General features: G+C 41.0%; 1 protein-coding gene across 10 annotated transcripts in view; it reads right to left on the bottom strand.

The window, feature by feature from the left end:
- WNK1 (WNK lysine deficient protein kinase 1) overlaps positions 1–25,717 on the bottom strand; it is a 544,152-nt gene that overhangs the window by 200,887 nt on the left and 317,548 nt on the right. For 9 of the 10 annotated variants that reach the window (XM_053718830.1, XM_053718834.1, XM_053718833.1 and 6 more), the window contains 2 exons: positions 23,462–23,935; positions 22,684–22,896 (listed from right to left, as the gene is read on the bottom strand). In XM_053718830.1, coding sequence (XP_053574805.1) covers positions 22,684–22,896; positions 23,462–23,935 — 687 coding nt within the window. The remainder of the gene's footprint in view (positions 1–22,683; positions 22,897–23,461; positions 23,936–25,717) is intronic. The other variant, XM_053718836.1, reaches the window with a different exon arrangement.

The following is a 25,717-nucleotide window of genomic DNA, read 5'->3' as shown; positions in this document are numbered from 1 at the left end:
TCATGCATACAGAAATCCATCCCTGGGCACCTGATCTCTAAGATCTACGGGCTCCATCTACGGGGGGGGGGGGGGGGGGCACACACAGAACACAGAATTAGGCATGGAATTCAACATGCAGGAATGGCAACGGATGTTCCGGGCCGCCAACACCGTTTCGGTCTCAGCAGGTACACAAGAAGCTCACTATAAACTACTGAGTCGTTAGTACCTTACTCCAGCCAGACTAAAAGTGATATACCCCAACACTTCATATAAATGTTGGAGGGGATGTGGGGGGGTGGGCTCGTCCCCTGCTGGAGAGGTTTTGGTCTGAGGTGTGGAGCGAGATGCAAACAATACTTGAACTAGAGGTCCCAAAAACTCTGGAGACTTTGCTGTTCCACTCCCCATTTAAAATCCAGAACCCGATAAAGAAAACGCTATTAATGTTAATGCTAAAATCTGCACAAATCCCTCTAGCCCTAAGCTGGAAGCAGGGGGTACAGAGACTGCTACAACTTGAAAAATACCACTATGCCCAGATAGCCAAACTGGACACTTAAGAGATGTTGGTTCAGTTGTGGAATAGCGGTGACACAGGAAGGGACTGACTCTGGAAAGACACAGATACATCTTTCTGAGGAAGTAAGGATTGAGACGGCGGGCCAGATTGGAAGGGGGTCTACTGAGCTGAATGACTTACCCTTTCCTTCTGCCCCCCCCCCCCTCTTTTTTTAATTTTTTTCTCTTCCTACTTTTCTTTTTTCCTCCTCTCCCTTATCCCATCTCCCTCCCTCCCATCATCTTCCTGTTTGCCAGGAATAAACACACTCATACTCAGACTTTTATTCTTGGTTTGTATAGCAACGAGTACAACGCAAACCTTTTAAGTATCAAAAGTTATTTGTTGAGTTATTGATGAAACAACTCTTCGGAGTCACTGTTGTGATTACTTTTACTGTTGATACAATTGTTATTTCTGTTAGATTCTGTTAGATACACAGCAGGACTATCTAAGAAAATTTGAAAATTTGGAGCTTTAGTATAATGGATATTTACTACCGATATGCACCGGTAACAGACTATACAGGGAGTGCAGAATTATTAGGCAAATGAGTATTTTGACCACATCATCCTCTTTATGCATGTTGTCTTACTCCAAGCTGTATAGGCTCGAAAGCCTACTACCAATTAAGCATATTAGGTGATGTGCATCTCTAATGAGAAGGGGTGTGGTCTAATGACATCAACACCCTATATCAGGTGTGCATAATTATTAGGCAACTTCCTTTCCTTTGGCAAAATGGGTCAAAAGAAGGACTTGACAGGCTCAGAAAAGTCAAAAATAGTGAGATATCTTGCAGAGGGATGCAGCACTCTTAAAATTGCAAAGCTTCTGAAGCGTGATCATCGAACAATCAAGCGTTTCATTCAAAATAGTCAACAGGGTCGCAAGAAGCGTGTGGAAAAACCAAGGCGCAAAATAACTGCCCATGAACTGAGAAAAGTCAAGCATGCAGCTGCCAAGATGCCACTTGCCATCAGTTTGGCCATGTTTCAGAGCTGCAACATCACTGGAGTGCCTAAAAGCACAAGGTGTGCAATACTCAGAGACATGGCCAAGGTAAGAAAGGCTGAAAGACGACCACCACTGAACAAGACACACAAGCTGAAACGTCAAGACTGGGCCAAGAAATATCTCAAGACTGATTTTTCTAAGGCTTTATGGACTGATGAAATGAGAGTGAGTCTTGATGGGCCCGTGGCTGGATTGGTAAAGGGCAGAGAGCTCCAGTCCGACTCAGACGCCAGCAAGGTGGAGGTGGAGTACTGGTTTGGGCTGGTATCATCAAAGATGAGCTTGTGGGGCCTTTTCGGGTTGAGGATGGAGTCAAGCTCAACTCCCAGTCCTACTGCCAGTTTCTGGAAGACACCTTCTTCAAGCAGTGGTACAGGAAGAAGTCTGCATCCTTCAAGAAAAACATGATTTTCATGCAGGACAATGCTCCATCACACGCGTCCAAGTACTCCACAGCGTGGCTGGCAAGAAAGGGTATAAAAGAAGAAAATCTAATGACATGGCCTCCTTGTTCACCTGATCTGAACCCCATTGAGAACCTGTGGTCCATCATCAAATGTGAAATTTACAAGGAGGGAAAACAGTACACCTCTCTGAACAGTGTCTGGGAGGCTGTGGTTGCTGCTGCACGCAATGTTGATGGTGAACAGATCAAAACACTGACAGAATCCATGGATGGCAGGCTTTTGAGTGTCCTTGCAAAGAAAGGTGGCTATATTGGTCACTGATTTGTTTTTGTTTTGTTTTTGAATGTCAGAAATGTATATTTGTGAATGTTGAGATGTTATATTGGTTTCACTGGTAAAAATAAATAATTGAAATGGGTATATATGTTTTTTGTTAAGTTACCTAATAATTATGCACAGTAATAGTCACCTGCACACACAGATATCCCCCTAAAATAGCTATAACTAAAAACAAACTAAAAACTACTTCCAAAACTATTCAGCTTTGATATTAATGAGTTTTTTGGGTTCATTGAGAACATGGTTGTTCAATAATAAAAACAGAATTTATGCTTACCTGATAAATTACTTTCTCCAACGGTGTGTCCGGTCCACGGCGTCATCCTTACTTGTGGGATATTCTCCTCCCCAACAGGAAATGGCAAAGAGTCCCAGCAAAGCTGGTCACATGATCCCTCCTAGGCTCCGCCCACCCCAGTCATTCGACCGACGGACAGGAGGAAATATATATAGGAGAAACCATATGATACCGTGGTGACTGTAGTTAGAGAAAATAATTCATCAGACCTGATTAAAAAACCAGGGCGGGCCGTGGACCGGACACACCGTTGGAGAAAGTAATTTATCAGGTAAGCATAAATTCTGTTTTCTCCAACATTGGTGTGTCCGGTCCACGGCGTCATCCTTACTTGTGGGAACCAATACCAAAGCTTTAGGACACGGATGAAGGGAGGGAGCAAATCAGGTCACCTAAATGGAAGGCACCACGGCTTGCAAAACCTTTCTCCCAAAAATAGCCTCCGAAGAAGCAAAAGTATCAAATTTGTAAAATTTGGCAAAAGTGTGCAGTGAAGACCAAGTCGCTGCCTTACATATCTGGTCAACAGAAGCCTCGTTCTTGAAGGCCCATGTGGAAGCCACAGCCCTAGTGGAGTGAGCTGTGATTCTTTCAGGAGGCTGCCGTCCGGCAGTCTCATAAGCCAATCGGATAATGCTTTTAAGCCAAAAGGAAAGAGAGGTAGAAGTCGCTTTTTGACCTCTCCTTTTACCAGAATAAACAACAAACAAGGAAGATGTTTGTCTGAAATCTTTAGTAGCCTCTAAATAGAATTTTAGAGCACGGACTACGTCCAAATTGTGTAACAAACGTTCCTTCTTTGAAACTGGATTCGGACACAAAGAAGGTACAACTATCTCCTGGTTAATATTTTTGTTGGAAACAACTTTCGGAAGAAAACCAGGCTTAGTACGCAAAACCACCTTATCTGCATGGAACACCAGATAGGGCGGAGAACACTGCAGAGCAGATAACTCTGAAACTCTTCTAGCAGAAGAAATTGCAACCAAAAACAAAACTTTCCAAGATAATAACTTAATATCTACGGAATGTAAGGGTTCAAACGGAACCCCTTGAAGAACTGAAAGAACTAGATTTAGACTCCAGGGAGGAGTCAAAGGTCTGTAAACAGGCTTGATCCTAACCAGAGCCTGAACAAATGCTTGAACATCTGGCACAGCTGCCAGTCTTTTGTGAAGTAAAACAGATAAAGCAAAGATCTGTCCCTTCAGAGAACTTGCAGATAATCCTTTCTCCAAACCTTCTTGTAGAAAGGATAGAATCTTAGGAATTTTTATCTTGTTCCATGGGAATCCTTTAGATTCACACCAACAGATATATTTTTTCCATATTTTATGGTAAATTTTTCTAGTTACAGGCTTTCTAGCCTGAATCAGAGTATCTATTACAGAATCTGAAAACCCACGCTTTGATAAAATCAAGCGTTCAATCTCCAAGCCGTCAGTTGGAGGGAAACCAGATTCGGATGTTCGAATGGACCCTGAACAAGAAGGTCCTGTCTCAAAGGTAGCTTCCATGGTGGAGCCGATGACATATTCACCAGGTCTGCATACCAAGTCCTGCGTGGCCACGCAGGAGCTATCAAGATCACCGAGGCCCTCTCCTGATTGATCCTGGCTACCAGCCTGGGGATGAGAGGAAACGGTGGGAATACATAAGCTAGGTTGAAGGTCCAAGGTGCTACTAGTGCATCTACTAGGGTCGCCTTGGGATCCCTGGATCTGGACCCGTAGCAAGGAACCTTGAAGTTCTGACGAGACGCCATCAGATCCATGTCTGGAATGCCCCATAATTGAGTTATTTGGGCAAAGATTTCCGGATGGAGTTCCCACTCCCCCGGATGGAATGTCTGACGACTCAGAAAATCCGCTTCCCAATTTTCCACTCCTGGGATGTGGATCGCAGACAAGTGGCAGGAGTGATTCTCCGCCCATTGAATTATCTTGGTCACTTCTTTCATCGCCAGGGAAGTCCTTGTTCCCCCCTGATGATTGATATATGCAACGGTCGTCATGTTGTCTGACTGAAACCTTATGAATTTGGCCTTTGCTAGTTGAGGCCAAGCTCTGAGAGCATTGAATATCGCTCTCAGCTCCAGAATGTTTATCGGGAGAAGAGACTCTTCCCGAGACCATAGACCCTGAGCTTTCAGGGATTCCCAGACCGCGCCCCAGCCCACTAGGCTGGCGTCGGTCGTGACAATGACCCACTCTGGTCTGCGGAAGCTCATTCCCTGTGACAGATTGTCCAGGGTCAGCCACCAACGGAGTGAATCTCTGGTCTTTTGATCTACTTGAATCGTCGGAGACAAGTCTGTATAATCCCCATTCCACTGTCTGAGCATGCACAGTTGTAATGGTCTTAGATGAATTCGTGCAAAAGGAACTATGTCCATTGTTGCAACCATCAATCCTATTACTTCCATGCACTGCGCTATGGAAGGACGAGGAACAGAATGAAGTACTTGACAAGAGCTTAGAAGTTTTGATTTTCTGACCTCTGTCAGAAAAATCCTCATTTCTAAGGAATCTATTATTGTTCCTAAGAAGGGAACTCTTGTTGACGGGGACAGAGAACTTTTTTCTTTGTTCACCTTCCATACGTGAGATCTGAGAAAGGCTAGGATGATGTCCGTATGAGCCTTTGCTTTTGACAGGGACGACGCTTGAATCAGGATGTCGTCCAAGTAAGGTACTACTGCAATGCCCCTTGGTCTTAGAACCGCTAGAAGGGACTCTAGTACCTTTGTGAAAATCCTTGGAGCAGTGGCTAATCCAAATGGAAGTGCCACAAACTGGTAATGCTTGTCCAGAAAAGCGAACCTTAGGAACTGATGATGTTCCTTGTGGATAGGAATAATAAGGTACGCATCCTTTAAATCCACGGTAGTCATAAATTGATTTTCCTGGATAGTAGGTAGGATCGTTCGAATAGTTTCCATTTTGAACGATGGTACCCTGAGAAATTTGTTTAGGATCTTTAGATCCAAAATTGGTCTGAATGTTCCCTCTTTTTTGGGAACTATAAACAGATTGGAATAAAATCCCATTCCTTGTTGGAACTGGATGTATCACTCCCATCTTTAACAGGTCTTCTACACAATGTAAGAATGCCTGTCTCTTTATTTGGTTTGAAGATAATTGAGACCTGTGGAACCTTCCCCTTGGGGGTAGTTCCTTGAATTCCAGGAGATAACCTTGAGAAACTATTTCTAGCGCCCAAGGATCCTGAACATCTCTTGCCCAAGCCTGAGCAAAGAGAGAAAGTCTGCCCCCCACTAGATCCGGTCCCGGATCGGGGGCTATCCTTCATGCTGTTTTGGTAGCAGTGGTAGGCTTCTTGGCCTGCTTACCCTTGTTCCAGCCTTGCATTGGTTTCCAGGCTGGTTTGGGTTGTGAAGTATTACCCTCTTGCTTAGAGGATACAGAATTAGAGACTGGTCCGTTTCTGCGAAAGGGACGAAAATTAGGCTTATTATTAGCCTTAAAAGACCTATCCTGTGGGAGGGCGTGGCCCTTTCCCCCAGTGATGTCTGAAATAATCTCTTTCAAATCAGGTCCAAATAATGTTTTACACCTTTGAAAGGAATGTTAAGCAATTTTGTCTTGGAAGACACATCCGCTGACCAAGACTTTAGCCAAAGCACTCTGCGCGCCACGACAGCAAACCCTGCATTTTTCGCCGCTAATCTAGCTAATTGCAAAGCGGCATCTAAAACAAAAGTTAGCCAATTTAAGTGCTTGAACTCTGTCCATAACCTCCTCATACGAAGATTCTTTACTGAGCGATTTTTCTAGTTCCTCGAACCAGAAACACACTGCCATAGTGACAGGAACAATGCATGAAATTGGTTGTAGAAGGTAACCTTGCTGTACAAAAATCTTTTTAAGCAAACCCTCTAATTTCTTATCCATAGGATCTTTGAAAGCACAACTATCTTCGATAGGAATAGTAGTGCGTTTGTTTAGAGTAGAAACCGCCCCCTCGACCTTGGGGACTGTCTGCCATAAGTCCTTTCTGGGGTCGACTATAGGAAATAATTTCTTAAATATAGAGGGGGGAACAAAAGGTATGCCGGGCCTTTCCCACTCTTTATTTACTATGTCCACCACCCGCTTGGGTATAGGAAAAGCGTCGGGGGGCACCGGAACCTCTAGGAACTTGCCCATCTTACATAATTTCTCTGGAATGACCAAATTGTCACAATCATCCAGAGTAGATAACACCTCCTTAAGCAGTGCGCGGAGATGTTCTAATTTAAATTTAAATGTCACAACATCAGGTTCAGCTTGATGAGAAATTTTTCCTGAATCTGAAATTTCTCCATCAGACAAAACCTCCCTCATGGCCCCTTGAGATTGGTGTGAGGGTATGTCAGAACAGTTATCATCAGCGTCCTCTTGCTCTTCAGTGTTTAAAACAGAGCAATCGCGCTTTCTCTGATAAGTAGGCATTTTGGATAAAAGATTTGCTATGGAGTTATCCATTACAGCCGTTAATTGTTGCATGGTAATAAGTATTGGCGCACTAGATGTACTAGGGGCCTCCTGTGTGGGCATAACTGGTGTAGACACAGTAGGGGATGATGTAGTATCATGTTTACTCCCCTCATTTGAGGAATCATCTTGGGCAATATCATTATCTGTTGCAATACTGTCCTTACTTTGTTTGGACACTATGGCACAATTATCACATAAATTTAAATGGGGAGACACATTGACTTTCATACATATAGAACATAGCTTATCTGATGGTACAGACATGTTAAACAGGCTTAAACTTGTCAACCAAGCACAAAAAACGTTTTAAAATAAAACCGTTACTGTCACTTTAAATTTCAAACTGAAAACACTTTATTACTGAATATGTGAAAAAGTATGAAGGAATTGTTCAAAATTCACCAAAATTTCACCACAGTGTCTTAAAGCATTAAAAGTATTGCACACCAAATTTCAGAGCTTTAACCCAGAATGAGGCTCTGTCTATAACTAGAAAGGCCCCCATCTGAAAAAGGTGTCCAACACAGTGCCTGCCGTTTTTCTAAACATTCCCCAAGATTATAATACCAATAATTAGTTAGAATCTGCATAATATGCCTAGTAAAGCAATTGTTTTAGCCCAGAAAAATGTCTACCAGTTTTTAAGCCCTTTTTGAAGCCCTTTATTCTTTTATGTTTAACTAAGAAAATGGCTTACCGGTCCCCATGAGGGGAAATGACAGCCTTCCAGCATTACACAGTCTTGTTAGAAATATGGCTAGTCATACCTTAAGCAGAAAAGTCTGCTAACTGTTTCCCCCAACTGAAGTTACTTCATCTCAACAGTCCTGTGTGGAAACAGCAATCGATTTTAGTTACTGTCTGCTAAAATCATCTTCCTCTTACAAACAGAAATCTTCATCCTTTTCTGTTTCAGAGTAAATAGTACATACCAGCACTATTTTAAAATAACAAACACTTGATAGAAGAATAAAACTACATTTAAACACCAAAAAACTCTTAACCATCTCCGTGGAGATGTTGCCTGTGCAACGGCAAAGAGAATGACTGGGGTGGGCGGAGCCTAGGAGGGATCATGTGACCAGCTTTGCTGGGACTCTTTGCCATTTCCTGTTGGGGAGGAGAATATCCCACAAGTAAGGATGACGCCGTGGACCGGACACACCAATGTTGGAGAAATTAATCCTCAAAAATACAACTTGCCTAATAATTCTGCACTCCCTGTACTGGTTATCAACCTTTAATCAACGGGATTAGTCACGTTTGCTATGCTTGGACTTTTTTCTACATAAGGACTAAACCCAGACAATAATTTCTTGTTTATTTTTGTTATTTCCTGATGCAAAGTGGAAGGTACCGGTTGTAATCTTATACCGCACAATTTGAGAGGCCTGTATGTTCATATTTTATTTTCCAATAAAGCTCCTTTGAAGAAAAAAAAATTTCCCCAAGAAAACACAATTTAGAAAAAAAAAAAAAATAGTTTGAATACAAAAAAAATACTGTCACTTTAAGAGGAACAATTACACTTACAGCAAAAAAATGCTACCAAATAAAAACCCAACAATATCAAATACAGGCTACCTCTACCTCTCAGATATACTGGGATGCCCCACCTGACCTCCGGAGACAAAAATCGAAAGGAGAACCATACACAGAACCTTCCCATTGACAGAGGCAAAGAGAATGACTGGGGATTGTGGGTAGGGGAATGATACTTCACAGCTTTGCTGTGGTGCTCTTTGCCTCCTTCTGCTGGCCAGGAGAGATATTCCCACTAGTAATTGAATGATGTTGTGGACTCTCCATATCTTAGGAAATAAATAGTTAACTTCTAAATGCCGCTGCACACCACACTTGTATTATGCCCAGCAGTGAAGAGGTTAATTAGGTAGCTTGTAGGGTTAATTTTAGCTTTAGTGTAGAGATCATCCCCCACCTGACATCCCACCCCCTGTTCCTTCCCTGACCACTCTCAAACAGCTCTCTTCCCTCCCCTCCCCCCCAAGGGGTCACCCCCATCTTAAAGGGCCACTGTAAGTAAATATTTTCTATGCATGTTACTAACTAATTACCCCAAATACGCTTTTTAGCAATAGCATGGGTATCCTTTGCTCTGTACCAATCCGTTTACAATACCTAGGTTTCAAAATGGCGTTTTAAACACAAAGTTATTGGTTTAAGTATTTTGAACACGCAGTGCTGAAAATAGTGGTCAGGATAACGTGACATCATCGGGGAATAAAAGATATAACTTTTATAAAGTTATGAAAACATAATTTATGTAAGAACTTACCTGATAAATTCATTTCTTTCATATTAGCAAGAGTCCATGAGCTAGTGACTTATGGGATATACATTCCTACCAGGAGGGGCAAAGTTTCCCAAACCTCAAAATGCCTATAAATACACCCCTCACCACACCCACAATTCAGTTTAACGAATAGCCAAGAAGTGGGGTGATAAAAAAGTGCGAAAGCATATAAAATAAGGAATTGGAATAATTGTGCTTTATACAAAAATCATAACCACCACAAAAAAAGGGCGGGCCTCATGGACTCTTGCTAATATGAAAGAAATGAATTTATCAGGTAAGTTCTTACATAAATTATGTTTTCTTTCATGTAATTAGCAAGAGTCCATGAGCTAGTGACGTATGGGAAAATGATTACCCAAGATGTGGATCTTTCCACACAAGAGTCACTAGAGAGGGAGGGAGAAAATAAAGACAGCCAATTCCTGCTGAAAATAATCCACACCCAAAATAAAGTTTAATGAAAAACATAAGCAGAAGATTCAGACTGAAACCGCTGCCTGAAGTACTTTTCTACCAAAAACTGCTTCAGAAGAAGAAAATACATCAAAATGGTAGAATTTAGTAAAAGTATGCAAAGAGGACCAAGTTGCTGCTTTGCAAATCTGATCAACCGAAGCTTCATTCCTAAACGCCCAGGAAGTAGAAACTGACCTGGTAGAATGAGCTGTAATCCTCTGAGGCGGAGTTTTACCCGACTCAACATAGGCAAGATGAATTAAAGATTTCAACCAAGATGCCAAAGAAATGGCAGAAGCTTTCTGGCCTTTTCTAGAACCGGAAAAGATAACAAATAGACTAGAAGTCTTTCGGAAAGATTTAGTAGCTTCAACATAATATTTCAAAGCTCTAACAACATCCAAAGAATGCAATGATTTCTCCTTAGAATTCTTAGGATTAGGACATAATGAAGGAACCACAATTTCTCTACTAATGTTGTTGGAATTCACAACTTTAGGTAAAAATTCAAAAGAAGTTCGCAACACCGCCTTATCCTGATGAAAAATCAGAAAAGGAGACTCACAAGAAAGAGCAGATAATTCAGAAACTCTTCTGGCAGAAGAGATGGCCAAAAGGAACAAAACTTTCCAAGAAAGTAATTTAATGTCCAATGAATGCATAGGTTCAAAGGGAGGAGCTTGGAGAGCTCCCAGAACCAAATTCAAACTCCAAGGAGGAGAAATAGACTTAATGACAGGTTTTATACGAACCAAAGCTTGTATAAAACAATGAATATCAGGAAGAATAGCAATCTTTCTGTGGAAAAGAACAGAAAGAGCAGAGATTTGTCCTTTCAAGGAACTTGCAGACAAACCCTTATCTAAACTATCCTGAAGAAACTGTAAAATTCTCGGTATTCTAAAAAATGCCAAGAAAAATGATGAGAAAGACACCAAGAAATATAAGTCTTCCAGACTCTATAATATATCTCTTTAGATACAGATTTACGAGCCTGTAACATAGTATTAATCACAGAGTCAGAGAAACCTCTTTGACCAAGAATCAAGCGTTCAATCTCCATACCTTTAAATTTAAGGATTTCAGATCCTGATGGAAAAAAGGACCTTGTGACAGAAGGTCTGGTCTTAACGGAAGAGTCCACGGTTGGCAAGAGGCCATCCGGACAAGATCCGCATACCAAAACCTGTGAGGCCATGCCGGAGCTACCAGCAGAACAAACGAGCATTCCTTCAGAATCTTGGAGATTACTCTTGGAAGAAGAACTAGAGGCGGAAAGATATAGGCAGGATGATACTTCCAAGGAAGTGATAATGCATCCACTGCCTCCGCCTGAGGATCCCGGGATCTGGACAGATATCTGGGAAGTTTCTTGTTTAGATGAGACGCCATCAGATCTATTTCTGGAAGTTCCCACCTTTGAACAATCTGAAGAAATACCTCTGGGTGAAGAGACCATTCGCCCGGATGCAACGTTTGGCGACTGAGATAATCCGCTTCCCAATTGTCTACACCTGGGATATGAACCGCAGAGATTAGACAGGAGCTGGATTCCGCCCAAACCAAAATTCGAGATACTTCTTTCATAGCTAGAGGACTGTGAGTCCCTCCTTGATGATTGATGTATGCCACAGTTGTGACATTGTCTGTCTGAAAACAAATGAACGATTCTCTCTTCAGAAGAGGCCAAAACTGAAGAGCTCTGAAAATTGCACGGAGTTCCAAAATATTGATCGGTAATCTCACCTCCTGAGATTCCCAAACTCCTTGTGCCGTCAGAGATCCCCACACAGCTCCCCAACCTGTGAGACTTGCATCTGTTGAAATTACAGTCCAGGTCGGAAGCACAAAAGAAGCCCCCTGAATTAAACTATGGTGATCTGTCCACCACGTTAGAGAGTGTCGAACAATCGGTTTTAAAGATATTAATTGAGATATCTTTGTGTAATCCTTGCACCATTGATTCAGCATACAGAGCTGAAGAGGTCGCATGTGAAAACGAGCAAAGGGGATCGCGTCCGATGCAGCAGTCATAAGACCTAGAATTTCCATGCATAAGGCTACCGAAGGGAATGATTGTGACTGAAGGTTTCGACAAGCTGAAATCAATTTTAGACGTCTCTTGTCTGTTAAAGACAGAGTCATGGACACTGAATCTATCTGGAAACCCAGAAAGGTTACCCTTGTCTGAGGAATCAATGAACTTTTTGGTAAATTGATCCTCCAACCATGATCTTGAAGAAACAACACAAGTCGATTCGTATGAGATTCTGCTAAATGTAAAGACTGAGCAAGTACCAAGATATCGTCCAAATAAGGAAATACCACAATACCCTGTTCTCTGATTACAGACAGAAGGGCACCGAGAACCTTTGTAAAAATTCTTGGAGCTGTAGCTAGGCCAAACGGTAGAGCCACAAACTGGTAATGCTTGTCCAGAAAAGAGAATCTCAGGAACTGATAATGATCTGGATGAATCGGAATATGCAGATATGCATCCTGTAAATCTATTGTGGACATATAATTCTCTTGCTGAACAAAAGGCAAGATAGTCCTTATAGTTACCATCTTGAACGTTGGTATCCTTACATAACGATTCAATATTTTTAGATCCAGAACTGGTCTGAAGGAATTCTCCTTCTTTGGTACAATGAAGAGATTTGAATAAAACCCCATCCCCTGTTCCGGAACTGGAACTGGCATAATTACTCCAGCCAACTCTAGATCTGAAACACAATTCAGAAATGCTTGAGCTTTCACTGGATTTACTGGGACACGGGAAAGAAAAAATCTCTTTGCAGGAGGTCTCATCTTGAAACCAATTCTGTACCCTTCTGAAACAATGTTCTGAATCCAAAGATTGTGAACAGAATTGATCCAAATTACTTTGAAAAAACGTAACCTGCCCCCTACCAGCTGAGCTGGAATGAGGGCCGCACCTTCATGTGGACTTAGAAGCAGGCTTTGCCTTTCTAGCAGGCTTGGATTTATTCCAGACTGGAGATGGTTTCCAAACTGAAACTGCTCCTGAGGATGAAGGATCAGGCTTTTGTTCTTTGTTGAAACGAAAGGAACGAAAACGATTATTAGCCCTGTTTTTACCTTTAGATTTTTTATCCTGTGGTAAAAAAGTTCCTTTCCCACCAGTAACAGTTGAGATAATAGAATCCAACTGAGAACCAAATAATTTGTTACCCTGGAAAGAAATGGAAAGTAGAGTTGATTTAGAAGCCATATCAGCATTCCAAGTCTTAAGCCATAAAGCTCTTCTAGCTAAAATAGCTAGAGACATAAACCTGACATCAACTCTGATAATATCAAAAATGGCATCACAGATAAAATTATTAGCATGCTGAAGAAGAATAATAATATCATGAGAATCATGATTTGTTACTTGTTGCGCTAAAGTTTCCAACCAAAAAGTTGAAGCTGCAGCAACATCAGCCAATGATATAGCAGGTCTAAGAAGATTACCTGAACACAGATAAGCTTTTCTTAGAAAGGATTCAATTTTCCTATCTAAAGGATCTTTAAACGAAGTACCATCTGACGTAGGAATGGTAGTACGTTTAGCAAGGGTAGAAATAGCCCCATCAACTTTAGGGATTTTGTCCCAAAATTCTAACCTGTCAGACGGTACAGGATATAATTGCTTAAAACGTTTAGGAGTAGTAAATGAATTACCCAATTTATCCCATTCTTTGGAAATTACTGCAGAAATAGCATTAGGAACAGGAAAAACTTCTGGAATAACCACAGGAGATTTAAATACCTTATCTAAACGTTTAGAATTAGTATCAAGAGGACCAGAATCCTCTATTTCTAAAGCAATTAGTACTTCTTTAAGTAAAGAACGAATAAATTCCATTTTAAATAAATATGAAGATTTATCAGCATCAATCTCTGAAACAGAATCCTCTGAACCAGAAGAGTCATCAGAATCAGAATGATGATGTTCATTTAAAAATTCATCTGTAGGGAGAGAAGTTTTAAAAGATTTTTTACGTTTACTAGAAGGAGAAATAACAGACATAGCCTTCTTGATGGATTCAGAAACAAAATCTCTTATATTATCAGGAACATTCTGCACCTTAGATGTTGAAGGAACTGCAACAGACAATGGTACTTTACTAAAGGAAATATTATCTGCATTAACAAGTTTGTCATGACAATTAATACAAACAGCCGGAGAAATAGCTACCAAAAGTTTACAGCAGATACACTTAGCTTTGGTAGATCCAGCACTAGACAGCGATTTTCCTGTAGTATCTTCTGACTCAGATGCAACGTGAGACATCTTGCAATATGTAAGAGAAAAAACAACATATAAAGCAAAATTGATCAAATTCCTTAAATGACAGTTTCAGGAATGGGAAAAAATGCCAAAGAACAAGCTTCTAGCAACCAGAAGCAATGAAAAATGAGACTTAAATAATGTGGAGACAAAAGCGACGCCCATATTTTTTAGCGCCAAATAAGACGCCCACATTATTTGGCGCCTAAATGCTTTTGGCGCCAAAAATGACGCCACATCCGGAACGCCGACATTTTTGGCGCAAAATAACGTCAAAAAATGACGCAACTTCCGGCGACACGTATGACGCCGGAAACGGAGAATTTTTGCGCCAAAAAAGTCCGCGCCAAGAATGACGCAATAAAATGAAGCATTTTCAGCCCCCGCGAGCCTAACAGCCCACAGGGAAAAAGAGTCAAATTTTTGAAGGTAAGAAAACATAATTTATGTAAGAACTTACCTGATAAATTCATTTCTTTCATATTAGCAAGAGTCCATGAGCTAGTGACGTATGGGATATACATTCCTACCAGGAGGGGCAAAGTTTCCCAAACCTCAAAATGCCTATAAATACACCCCTCACCACACCCACAATTCAGTTTAACGAATAGCCAAGAAGTGGGGTGATAAAAAAGTGCGAAAGCATATAAAATAAGGAATTGGAATAATTGTGCTTTATACAAAAAAATCATAACCACCACAAAAAAGGGCGGGCCTCATGGACTCTTGCTAATATGAAAGAAATGAATTTATCAGGTAAGTTCTTACATAAATTATGTTTTCTTTCATGTAATTAGCAAGAGTCCATGAGCTAGTGACGTATGGGATAATGACTACCCAAGAAGTGGATCTTTCCACACAAGAGTCACTAGAGAGGGAGGGATAAAATAAAGACAGCCAATTCCTGCTGAAAATAATCCACACCCAAAATAAAGTTTAACGAAAAAACATAAGCAGAAGATTCAAACTGAAACCGCTGCCTGAAGTACTTTTCTACCAAAAACTGCTTCAGAAGAAGAAAATACATCAAAATGGTAGAATTTAGTAAAAGTATGCAAAGAGGACCAAGTCGCTGCTTTGCAGATCTGGTCAACCGAAGCTTCATTCCTAAACGCCCAGGAAGTAGAAACTGACCTAGTAGAATGAGCTGTAATTCTCTGAGGCGGAGTTTCACCCGACTCAACATAGGCAAGATGAATTAAAGATTTCAACCAAGGTGCCAAAGAAATGGCAGAAGCTTTCTGGCCTTTTCTAGAACCGGAAAAGATAACAAATAGACTAGAAGTCTTACGAAAAGATTTCGTAGCTTCAACATAATATTTCAAAGCTCTAACAACATCCAAAGAATGCAACAATTTCTCCTTAGAATTCTTAGGATTAGGACATAATGAAGGAACCACAATTTCTCTACTAATGTTGTTGGAATTCACAACTTTAGGTAAAAATTCAAAAGAAGTTCGCAACACCGCCTTATCCTGATGAAAAATCAGAAAAGGAGACTCACAAGAAAGAGCAGATAATTCAGAAACTCTTCTGGCAGAAGAGATGGCCAAAAGGAACAAAACTTTCCAAGAAAGTAATTTAATGTCCAATGAATGCATAGGTTCAAACGGAGGAGCTTGAAGAGCTCCCAGAACCAAATTCAAACTCCAAGGAGGAGAAATTGACTTAATGACAGGTTTTATACGAACCAAAGCTTGTACAAAACAATGAATATCAGGAAGAATAGCAATCTTTCTGTGAAAAAGAACAGAAAGAGCAGAGATTTGTCCTTTCAAAGAACTTGCGGACAAACCCTTATCTAAACCATCCTGAAGGAACAGTAAAATTCTCGGTATTCTAAAAGAATGCCAGGAAAAATGATGAGAAAGACACCAAGAAATATAAGTCTTCCAGACTCTATAATATATCTCTCTAGATACAGATTTACGAGCCTGTAACATAGTATTAATCACAGAGTCAGAGAAACCTCTTTGACCAAGAATCAAGCGTTCAATCTCCATACCTTTAAATTTAAGGATTTCAGATCCTGATGGAAAAAAGGACCTTGTGACAGAAGGTCTGGTCTTAACGGAAGAGTCCACGGTTGGCAAGAGGCCATCCGGACCAGATCCGCATACCAAAACCTGTGAGGCCATGCCGGAGCTACCAGCAGAACAAACGAGCATTCCTTCAGAATCTTGGAGATTACTCTTGGAAGAAGAACTAGAGGCGGAAAGATATAGGCAGGATGATACTTCCAAGGAAGTGATAATGCATCCACTGCCTCCGCCTGAGGATCCCGGGATCTGGACAGATACCTGGGAAGTTTCTTGTTTAGATGGGACGCCATCAGATCTATTTCTGGAAGTTCCCACATTTGAACAATCTGAAGAAATACCTCTGGGTGAAGAGACCATTCGCCCGGATGCAACGTTTGGCGACTGAGATAATCCGCTTCCCAATTGTCTACACCTGGAATATGAACCGCAGAGATTAGACAGGAGCTGGATTCCGCCCAAACCAAAATTCGAGATACTTCTTTCATAGCCAGAGGACTGTGAGTCCCTCCTTGATGATTGATGTATGCCACAGTTGTGACATTGTCTGTCTGAAAACAAATGAACGATTCTCTCTTCAGAAGAGGCCAAAACTGAAGAGCTCTGAAAATTGCACGGAGTTCCAAAATATTGATCGGTAATCTCACCTCCTGAGATTCCCAAACTCCTTGTGCCGTCAGAGATCCCCACACAGCTCCCCAACCTGTGAGACTTGCATCTGTTGAAATTACAGTCCAGGTCGGAAGCATAAAAGAAGCCCCCTGAATTAAACGATGGTGATCTGTCCACCATGTTAGAGAGTGTCGAACAATCGGTTTTAAAGATATTAATTGAGATATCTTCGTGTGATCCTTGCACCATTGCTTCAGCATACAGAGCTGAAGAGGTCGCATGTGAAAACGAGCAAAGGGGATCGCGTCCGATGCAGCAGTCATAAGACCTAGAATTTCCATGCATAAGGCTACCGAAGGGAATGATTGTGACTGAAGGTTTCGACAAGCTGTAATCAATTTTAAACGTCTCTTGTCTGTTAAAGACAGAGTCATGGACACTGAATCCATCTGGAAACCCAGAAAGGTTACCTTTGTCTGAGGAATCAAATAACTTTTTGGTAAATTGATCCTCCAACCATGATCTTGAAGAAACAACACAAGTCGATTTGTATGAGATTCTGCTAAATGTAAAGACTGAGCAAGTACCAAGATATCGTCCAAATAAGGAAATACCACAATACCCTGTTCTCTGATTACAGACAGCAGGGCACCGAGAACCTTTGTAAAAATTCTTGGAGCTGTAGCTAGGCCAAACGGCAGAGCCACAAACTGGTAATGCTTGTCTAGGAAAGAGAATCTCAGAAACTGATAGTGATCTGGATGAATCGGAATATGCAGATATGCATCCTGTAAATCTATTGTGGACATATAATTCCCTTGCTGAACAAAAGGTAAGATAGTCCTTACAGTTACCATCTTGAACGTTGGTATCCTTACATAACGATTCAATATTTTTAGATCCAGAACTGGTCTGAAGGAATTCTCCTTCTTTGGTACAATGAAGAGATTTGAATAAAACCCCATCCCCTGTTCCGGAACTGGAACTGGCATAATTACTCCAGTCAACTCTAGATCTGAAACACAATTCAGAAATGCTTGAGCTTTTACTGGATTTGCTGGGACACGGGAAAGAAAAAATCTCTTTGCAGGAGGTCTCAACTTGAAACCAATTCTGTACCCTTCTGAAACAATGCTCTGAATCCAAAGATTGTGAACAGAATTGATCCAAATTTCCTTGAAAAAACGTAACCTGCCCCCTACCAGCTGAGCTGGAATGAGGGCCGCACCTTCATGTGGACTTAGAAGCAGGCTTTGCCTTTCTAGCTGGCTTGGATTTATTCCAGACTGGAGATGGTCTCCAAACTGAAACTGCTCCTGAGGATGAAGGATCAGGCTTTTGTTCTTTGTTGAAACGAAAGGAACGAAAACGATTATTAGCCCTGTTTTTACCTTTAGATTTTTTATCCTGTGGTAAAAAAGTTCCTTTCCCACCAGTAACAGTTGAAATAATGGAATCCAACTGAGAACCAAATAATTTGTTACCCTGGAAAGAAATGGAAAGTAAAGTTGATTTAGAAGCCATATCAGCATTCCAAGTTTTAAGCCATAAAGCTCTTCTAGCTAAAATAGCTAGAGACATAAACCTGACATCAACTCTGATAATATCAAAAATGGCATCACAGATAAAATTATTAGCATGCTGAAGAAGAATAATAATATCATGAGAATCACGATATGTTACTTGTTGCGCTAAAGTTTCCAACCAAAATGTTGAAGCTGCAGCAACATCAGCCAAAGATATAGCAGGTCTAAGAAGATTACCTGAACACAGATAAGCTTTTCTTAGAAAGGACTCCATTTTCCTATCTAGAGGATCCTTAAACGAAGTACCATCTGACGTAGGAATAGTAGTACGTTTAGCAAGGGTAGAAATAGCCCCATCAACTTTAGGGATCTTGTCCCAAAATTCTAATCTGTCAGGCGGCACAGGATATAATTGCTTAAAACGTTTAGAAGGAGTAAATGAATTACCCAAATTATCCCATTCTTTGGAAATTACTGCAGAAATAGCATCAGGGACAGGAAAAACTTCTGGAATAACTACAGGAGTTTTAAAAACCTTATTTAAACGTTTAGATTTAGTATCAAGAGGACCAGAATCCTCTATTTCTAAAGCAATTAGGACTTCTTTAAGCAAAGAACGAATAAATTCCATTTTAAATAAATATGAAGATTTATCAGCATCAACCTCAGACAGAATCCTCTGAACCAGAGGAATCATCAGAATCAGAATGATGATGTTCAGTTAAAAATTCATCTGTAGGGAGAGAAGTTTTAAAAGATTTTTTATGTTTACTAGAAGGAGAAATAACAGACATAGCCTTCTTTATGGATTCAGAAACAAAATCTCTTATATTATCAGGAACATTCTGCACCTTAGATGTTGAAGGAACTGCAACAGGCAATGGTACTTTACTAAAGGAAATATTATCTGCTTTAACAAGTTTGTCATGAAAAACAATACAAACAACAGCTGGAGAAATAGCTACCAAAAGTTTACAGCAGATACACTTAGCTTTGGTAGATCCAGCACTAGACAGCGATTTTCCTGTAGTATCTTCTGACTCAGATGCAACGTGAGACATCTTGCAATATGTAAGAGAAAAAACAACATATATATAAAGCAAAATTGATCAAATTCCTTAAATGACAGTTTCAGGAATGGGAAAAAATGCCAAAGAACAAGCTTCTAGCAACCAGAAGCAATAAAAAATGAGACTTAAATAATGTGGAGACAAGAGTGACGCCCATATTTTTTCGCGCCAAATAAGACGCCCACATTATTTGGTGCCTAAATGCTTTTTGGCGCCAAAAATGACGCCACATCCGGAACGCCGACATTTTTGGCGCAAAATAACGTCAAAAAAATGACGCAACTTCCGGCGACACGTATGACGCCGGAAACGGAAATAGAATTTTTGCGCCAAAAAAGTCCGCGCCAAGAATGACGCAATAAAATGAAGCATTTTCAGCCCCCCCGAGCCTAACAGCCCACAGGGAAAAAGTCAAATTTAAGGTAAGAAAAAAGTTAAATTAAAATGCATTATCCCAAATATGAAACTGACTGTCTGAAAAATAAGGAAAGTTGAACATTCTGAGTCAAGGCAAATAAATGTTTGAATACATATATTTAGAACTTTATAAACAAAGTGCCCAACCATAGCTAGGAGTGTCACAAAAAATAAGATTTACTTACCCCAGGACACTCATCTACATATAGTAGATAGCCAAACCAGTACTGAAACGAGAATCAGCAGAGGTAATGGTATATATAAGAGTATATCGTCGATCTGAAAAGGGAGGTAAGAGATGAATCTCTACGACCGATAACAGAGAACCTATGAAATAGACCCCTTAGAAGGAGATCACTGCATTCAAATAGGCAATACTCCTCACATCCCTCTGACATTCACTGCACGCTGAGAGGAAAACCGGGCTCCAACTTGCTGCGGAGCGCATATCAACGTAGAATCTAGCACAAACTTACTTCACCACCTCCATCGGAGGCAAAGTTTGTAAAACTGAATTGTGGGTGTGGTGAGGGGTGTATTTATAGGCATTTTGAGGTTTGGGAAACTTTGCCCCTCCTGGTAGGAATGTATATCCCATACGTCACTAGCTCATGGACTCTTGCTAATTACATGAAAGAAACTTCGTTTTGGAGAAAATATAGATCAGTAGGTTTTAATTAATGTTTATTAACTTTAATATGTTAGTTGTTTGGCTTAAAAATTATAACAGAAAGTAATCCTTTAAGTACTGGCAGAAAGTCTGCCAGTATAAAAATAAGGTTTTTTTTATTATATATTTTCTGCAGTGTAGAATTCCCCCTTACCACCCAACCTCCATGAGCCCCCAAACAGCTCTTTAACCCTCCTCCCCTACCTATTATCCGCCATGTTAGGTACTGGCAGCTGTCTGCCAGTACCCAGTTTGCAGGAAATTAGGCTTTTAAAAAAACAAAGCCAACTTTTTTTTCTGTGGTGTAGCTGTCCCCCGTCATTCCCCTACCCCCTCCCAGATCCCTTTACCTGAAAGCTTTCAACCTCCCTCTCAACGCCTCCCTCCCTCCCTCCCACGCCACCAACGATCTGCACCATCGCTGGCTGATGCAGAGAGGGCCACAGAGTGGCCCTCTCTGCATTGGTTGCCTAACAGTGTATTGCACAATGCCTCAATATTGAGGCATTGCTGCAATACCCTGAAAGCATCTGGAAGCGAGCACAATCGCTTCCAGCACTTGAAACCACAGAGGACGTGCCAGGCACGTCTTTGGTCGTTAACGACCGTTTTTGTAGGACTTGCCTGGCACATCCTCGGTCGTTAAGGGGTTAAAGTAACAGGCACCGCAATGTTTGAACTAGTTTTCTATTTATGTCTGTACAACAAAGGCTTTGGAAACATTTTTAGATTTTAAACAACTTCTAATTTACTTTTATCATCAAATTTGCTATGTTCCCTTTGAGGTAGGCTCATATGCTAATTTCGAAGCTCTTGAAGGCTGCCTCTTATATCAGTGCATTTTGACGTTTTTTCACAGCTAGACAGCGCTAGTTTATGTGTGCCATATATATAACATTGTGCTCACTCCTGTAAAGCTATTTATGAGTTAGCACTGATTGGCTAAAATGCAAGTCTGTCAAAAGAACTGAAATAAGGGGGCAGTCTGCAGAGGCTTAGATACAAGAGAGAGGTGGGAGGGTTTTAAAGCTCTTGACCTCCTAGTGGTGGGAAATGTATCCCATATGTTATGGAGAACTGTGGACCATCATTTTATGAAATAAAGGGACATTAAACAGCTGGTTACAACTTCAGCAACATGGTTACTCACCACACTAGAGTTATTTCTATTGTACCATTCACTTATTTTGATCCATTACAGAAGTCTGTTCATAAAGCTCTGCATCTTTAGACTGGGCGCCGCCATCCTGTAACTCACGTATTGTCGCATCCCACCATAGAAGCAGTGAGCTTTCACAGATTACTGATGCAACTGCTTTTTGACAGCTATACCTATCCCTTTAGGTTAACATAGAACAGAAAACAGAAACTTTACATATTTGCAGTTTTTTTGTTTGTTTTTATTTTACACAAGTTAATACAAAATATAAAAGAGGCCTCAGGAATAATGAAGAGCAATGTACCCACTGCAAAAATGTACAGCTCCCACTCTATATAGTGTGTGTGCTAAACTGAACAGAACAATAAAGCTGGTCAAGAAGACAACAATACCACTGATCAGTAAATGACCACCATTTGTCGCAGTGTGTGGGTATACTTAAATTCCAAGATGGCAGTTCCCAGCGTGAAGATGCAGAGCTTCAATAACCAGCACTTGTAAAGGGTGAAAACAAAGAAAAGGGCTTTAGAGAGAGCTGCAGACACAAGAAGAAAATAGCATGGTGAGTAGCAACTGTGCTAATGTAGTTATACCTAGCAGTTTAATGTCCCTTTAAATCTAGGAGGAAGTGGAGAGTACTACATAGCGGAATGGGGGGCCCTTCCAAACCATCATCAAGAGAATGAGATCTATTTTGAAGCACACAAGGCAGCGTGCTTATAGGCCAAAAAGTTTGCATGATATGGGCAGTGCTGGAGTAAATCATAGGACTTGTAGTACTGGTGTAAGGACAAAATGATACATTTTATGGATGACTAATACCTCTTAATGCCACATCCCTTTAAATGCAGCCGATAGCAATGTTATAAAACCATCACACATATTTAAAAATATAAAACTTTGATGCTGTTTAAAAATGGCCATGTGTAGTGCAACACAATATACTAGTGTAGCATAAGCAGTGCATTTATAGCATTAACAAAGCAAATAAAAGGATTTACACAAACAACTAAATTTACCTCCTGGACTGGTTGTGCCTGAGTTCCAAGAGCCCCCTGCTGGGCTGCAGAAGAAATGACCTGATGATCTGACCCTCCCTGAGGTTGGGAAACACTAGTAAGGTACCCAGACTGGCCTTCTGTGCGTATAGGAGGGATTACGACTGATGAAGCAGGAGGAGGAGCCAAGACTGCTTCACCTGGAAATGGAGCGGGATGCGGTAGTTGAAAGCCCTGCAATAAAAGTTCAGTTACTACAGATCAAATGTGAAAAGAAGCTAAAGACAAGAACACATTAATAAAAGCCACCTCTAATACAGTAAGTATTCACACAAAAAACTAACTAATGCTGAAAACATTTCAGCCAACATAAAAGGAAGGTTGGTGGTAGCAGCAGATAATCACTATCTTACCATTTACATAAAAATAGAGAACTGTTGGTAACAGTATAACTGCATAATTGCTCTCAAGCGACGCTTATCACATTGCAAACCTGTTTTTCCTTTTTCTAATCTACTTGCTCTGATCAATAAGAGAAATCCGTATTAACAATACATGGTACATTTGATACTAGGAGGTAAAATATTTTATAATCAGAACATATACAATACATTGACTAAATTTACCAGAAGCATTTATTAGTCTTTGTTATATTAATGTATTATTATTTTATTTTCTTTGGTTGGAATTTTAAATGTGTATGAATATGAACAGTTGATTCTCACTATAACTGAAAATGACAGGAGTTTGATTTTCCCTCTGTTTTCAGCCTGGCACAGAGACACACAGTTGGGAATACCTGGTTTTGAGTGTCACCCAAGGGAAGCAGAGGTTCAGATGCTTGTCCAAGAGTGGCTGGTAATCCAACTGGATGAATCGCAGGGAGTAGAGTCTGTGGGGGTACTTGATTCAAGGATTGGAGGGAAACTGTGGGGACATGACTAGGGACTATCACTGCTTGCCCTGCAGGAAAAAGTGGAGTCCCTATAGGTGGGGGAAACTGTGGTACACTCTGGACAAAATCTGGGGACATTGGAACAGAAATGGTAGGGAGTCCAGTTTGTATTATTGAGGGCGGTATCGCCATGGACAGCTGTGGGGAAGAAAACTGTGGAAGGAAGGGAACAGCTACTAAGGGATTTGCCAAGGGTAGGAACTGAGGTGGCATAGATGCTGGTACTGTTGGAACAGATAAAGGCTGTGGGGCAGTAGTTGCTGCAGCAGGAATCAGAGGCTCTCCTTGGACAGATGGTAAAGGCTGGGAGACAGGGAGCTGGTAATGTAAGAATGGGTAAAAGAAAAGTACAGACGATTTTAGCAAGCAGGGTTCAGTAAGCAGGATTTTTAAACATTAAGCGCATACAAATTAAAAGAAAAAAAAAATCAGTTTACTTAGAACATGCAAGAAACAAGGCAAATGGGAATCCAGGCCATAAACTGATTTTATTGGAATGTTGGGGAAGGATGAGACATGCTGTGATTATTATTGTTCAAGCAATGACCAACCTGTATCAACTAACCATTGTCCTGTAGTAGTCGAACACCCCCATTTTACAGTTTACATACTAACAATTTCTGTAAAGTTGTGCATTAGCAACATTTATTTATTTTTTACAATTTACTTTAAAACTTAACTTTAAAGTTTAAGAGAATGTTACTAAAAAAAACATTCATTAAAGCTAAAAAACAAAATTATGCTTACCTAATAATTTTCTTTTTTTCAGACGGGAAGAGTCCACAGCTGCATTCATTACTTTTGGGAATTCAGAACCTGGCCACCAGGAGGCGGCAAAGACTTTAAATACCTCCTCCACTTCCCTCATCCCCCAGTCATTCTGCCAAGGGAATAAGGAACAGTAGGAGAAATATCAGGGTGAAAAAAAGGTGCCAGAAGAACAAAAATGTACTGCGCCCCATAGATAAAACGCGGGCGGGAGCTGTGGACTCTTCCCGTCAGAAGAAAAGAAAATTATCAGGTAAGCATAATTTATGTTTTTCTTCTTAAAACGGGAATAGTTCACAGCTGCATTGATTACTTTTGGGAAAACAATACCCAAAGCTAGAGGACACTGATTGCAAACAAAAGGTGGGTACAAAAAAGGTGGGTACAAAAAAGGCGGCTACTTCGAAAGGCACCACAGCCTGAAATTACTCAACACCCTTCAAAAAACTACATATGACAAGGGAAAAAAAGGAAGACCAGGTAACCACTCATCAGTTACACAACCTGCAAGCCATGCTAGAGACCATTCAGACCCAGAGTCTGCTGAGCACAAGGTCTCCGAGGAGTCAGCCCTGCAGCACTCAAGTCCCTCAAAAAAATGTCTCTGACCTAAAACCAAAAAGAAACCCTCGATCAACCCCCGAGAGGGAGAGTAGAGGAATCCATGAGATATCCCAAGGACCAAATCAACTTAGAGCAACCCAAGGTTGCCACAGGACCACTGTCCAGGGAAAAACTCTCTAAGAGGACAAGGACCAGATGATAAGTCCATAGTCAGGAGAAAACGTCACTAGGATGACCGGAAGGCTACCCTCATATACCTGACACAGCACCATACCAACTATGGTGTTCCAGAAAACCGCGAGTTCCCCCTTGCAACCTTGACAAGTCAAAACCCCTCAGGCTAGACAAGCATAGACAAGCAAGAGCCGAAAAACCGTCCTAGTAGCAAGAAAAGAGATGGGCACCAAGAGTGTCCTCCCCCCACCAAAGGGGAGGACAGATGCAATACAAGTGAATGGTCCATACTACAAAAGCAGACTAATCTCCGGCCTTCCTTCCAGGATAACGGTCCCAGCCCAAGGCTAGTGAAAGACTTTCGGAAGAAAAAGGATGGATCTACGAGGAATCAAAACCTCAGAGTAGAACTCTGACCGCTACTAAAAAATTGGCATGCTACCCTGAACCATAACAGGAACCTCATGATTGGGTCGAAGGACCCCTACACTGCAGCCTTCCATAAGAGGAACACTCCTCAAGGGAAGAAAGCACTCTGACCCACAGCATTCTGATACCAGAATTCAACTTTAAAAGGCCTGGGAGGCATTCTGC

The sequence above is a fragment of the Bombina bombina genome, chromosome 6 (genome assembly GCF_027579735.1).
Source record: "Bombina bombina isolate aBomBom1 chromosome 6, aBomBom1.pri, whole genome shotgun sequence".
Taxonomy (NCBI): Eukaryota; Metazoa; Chordata; class Amphibia; order Anura; family Bombinatoridae; genus Bombina; species Bombina bombina.
This window is presented reverse-complemented; position numbering and strand designations above follow the sequence as displayed.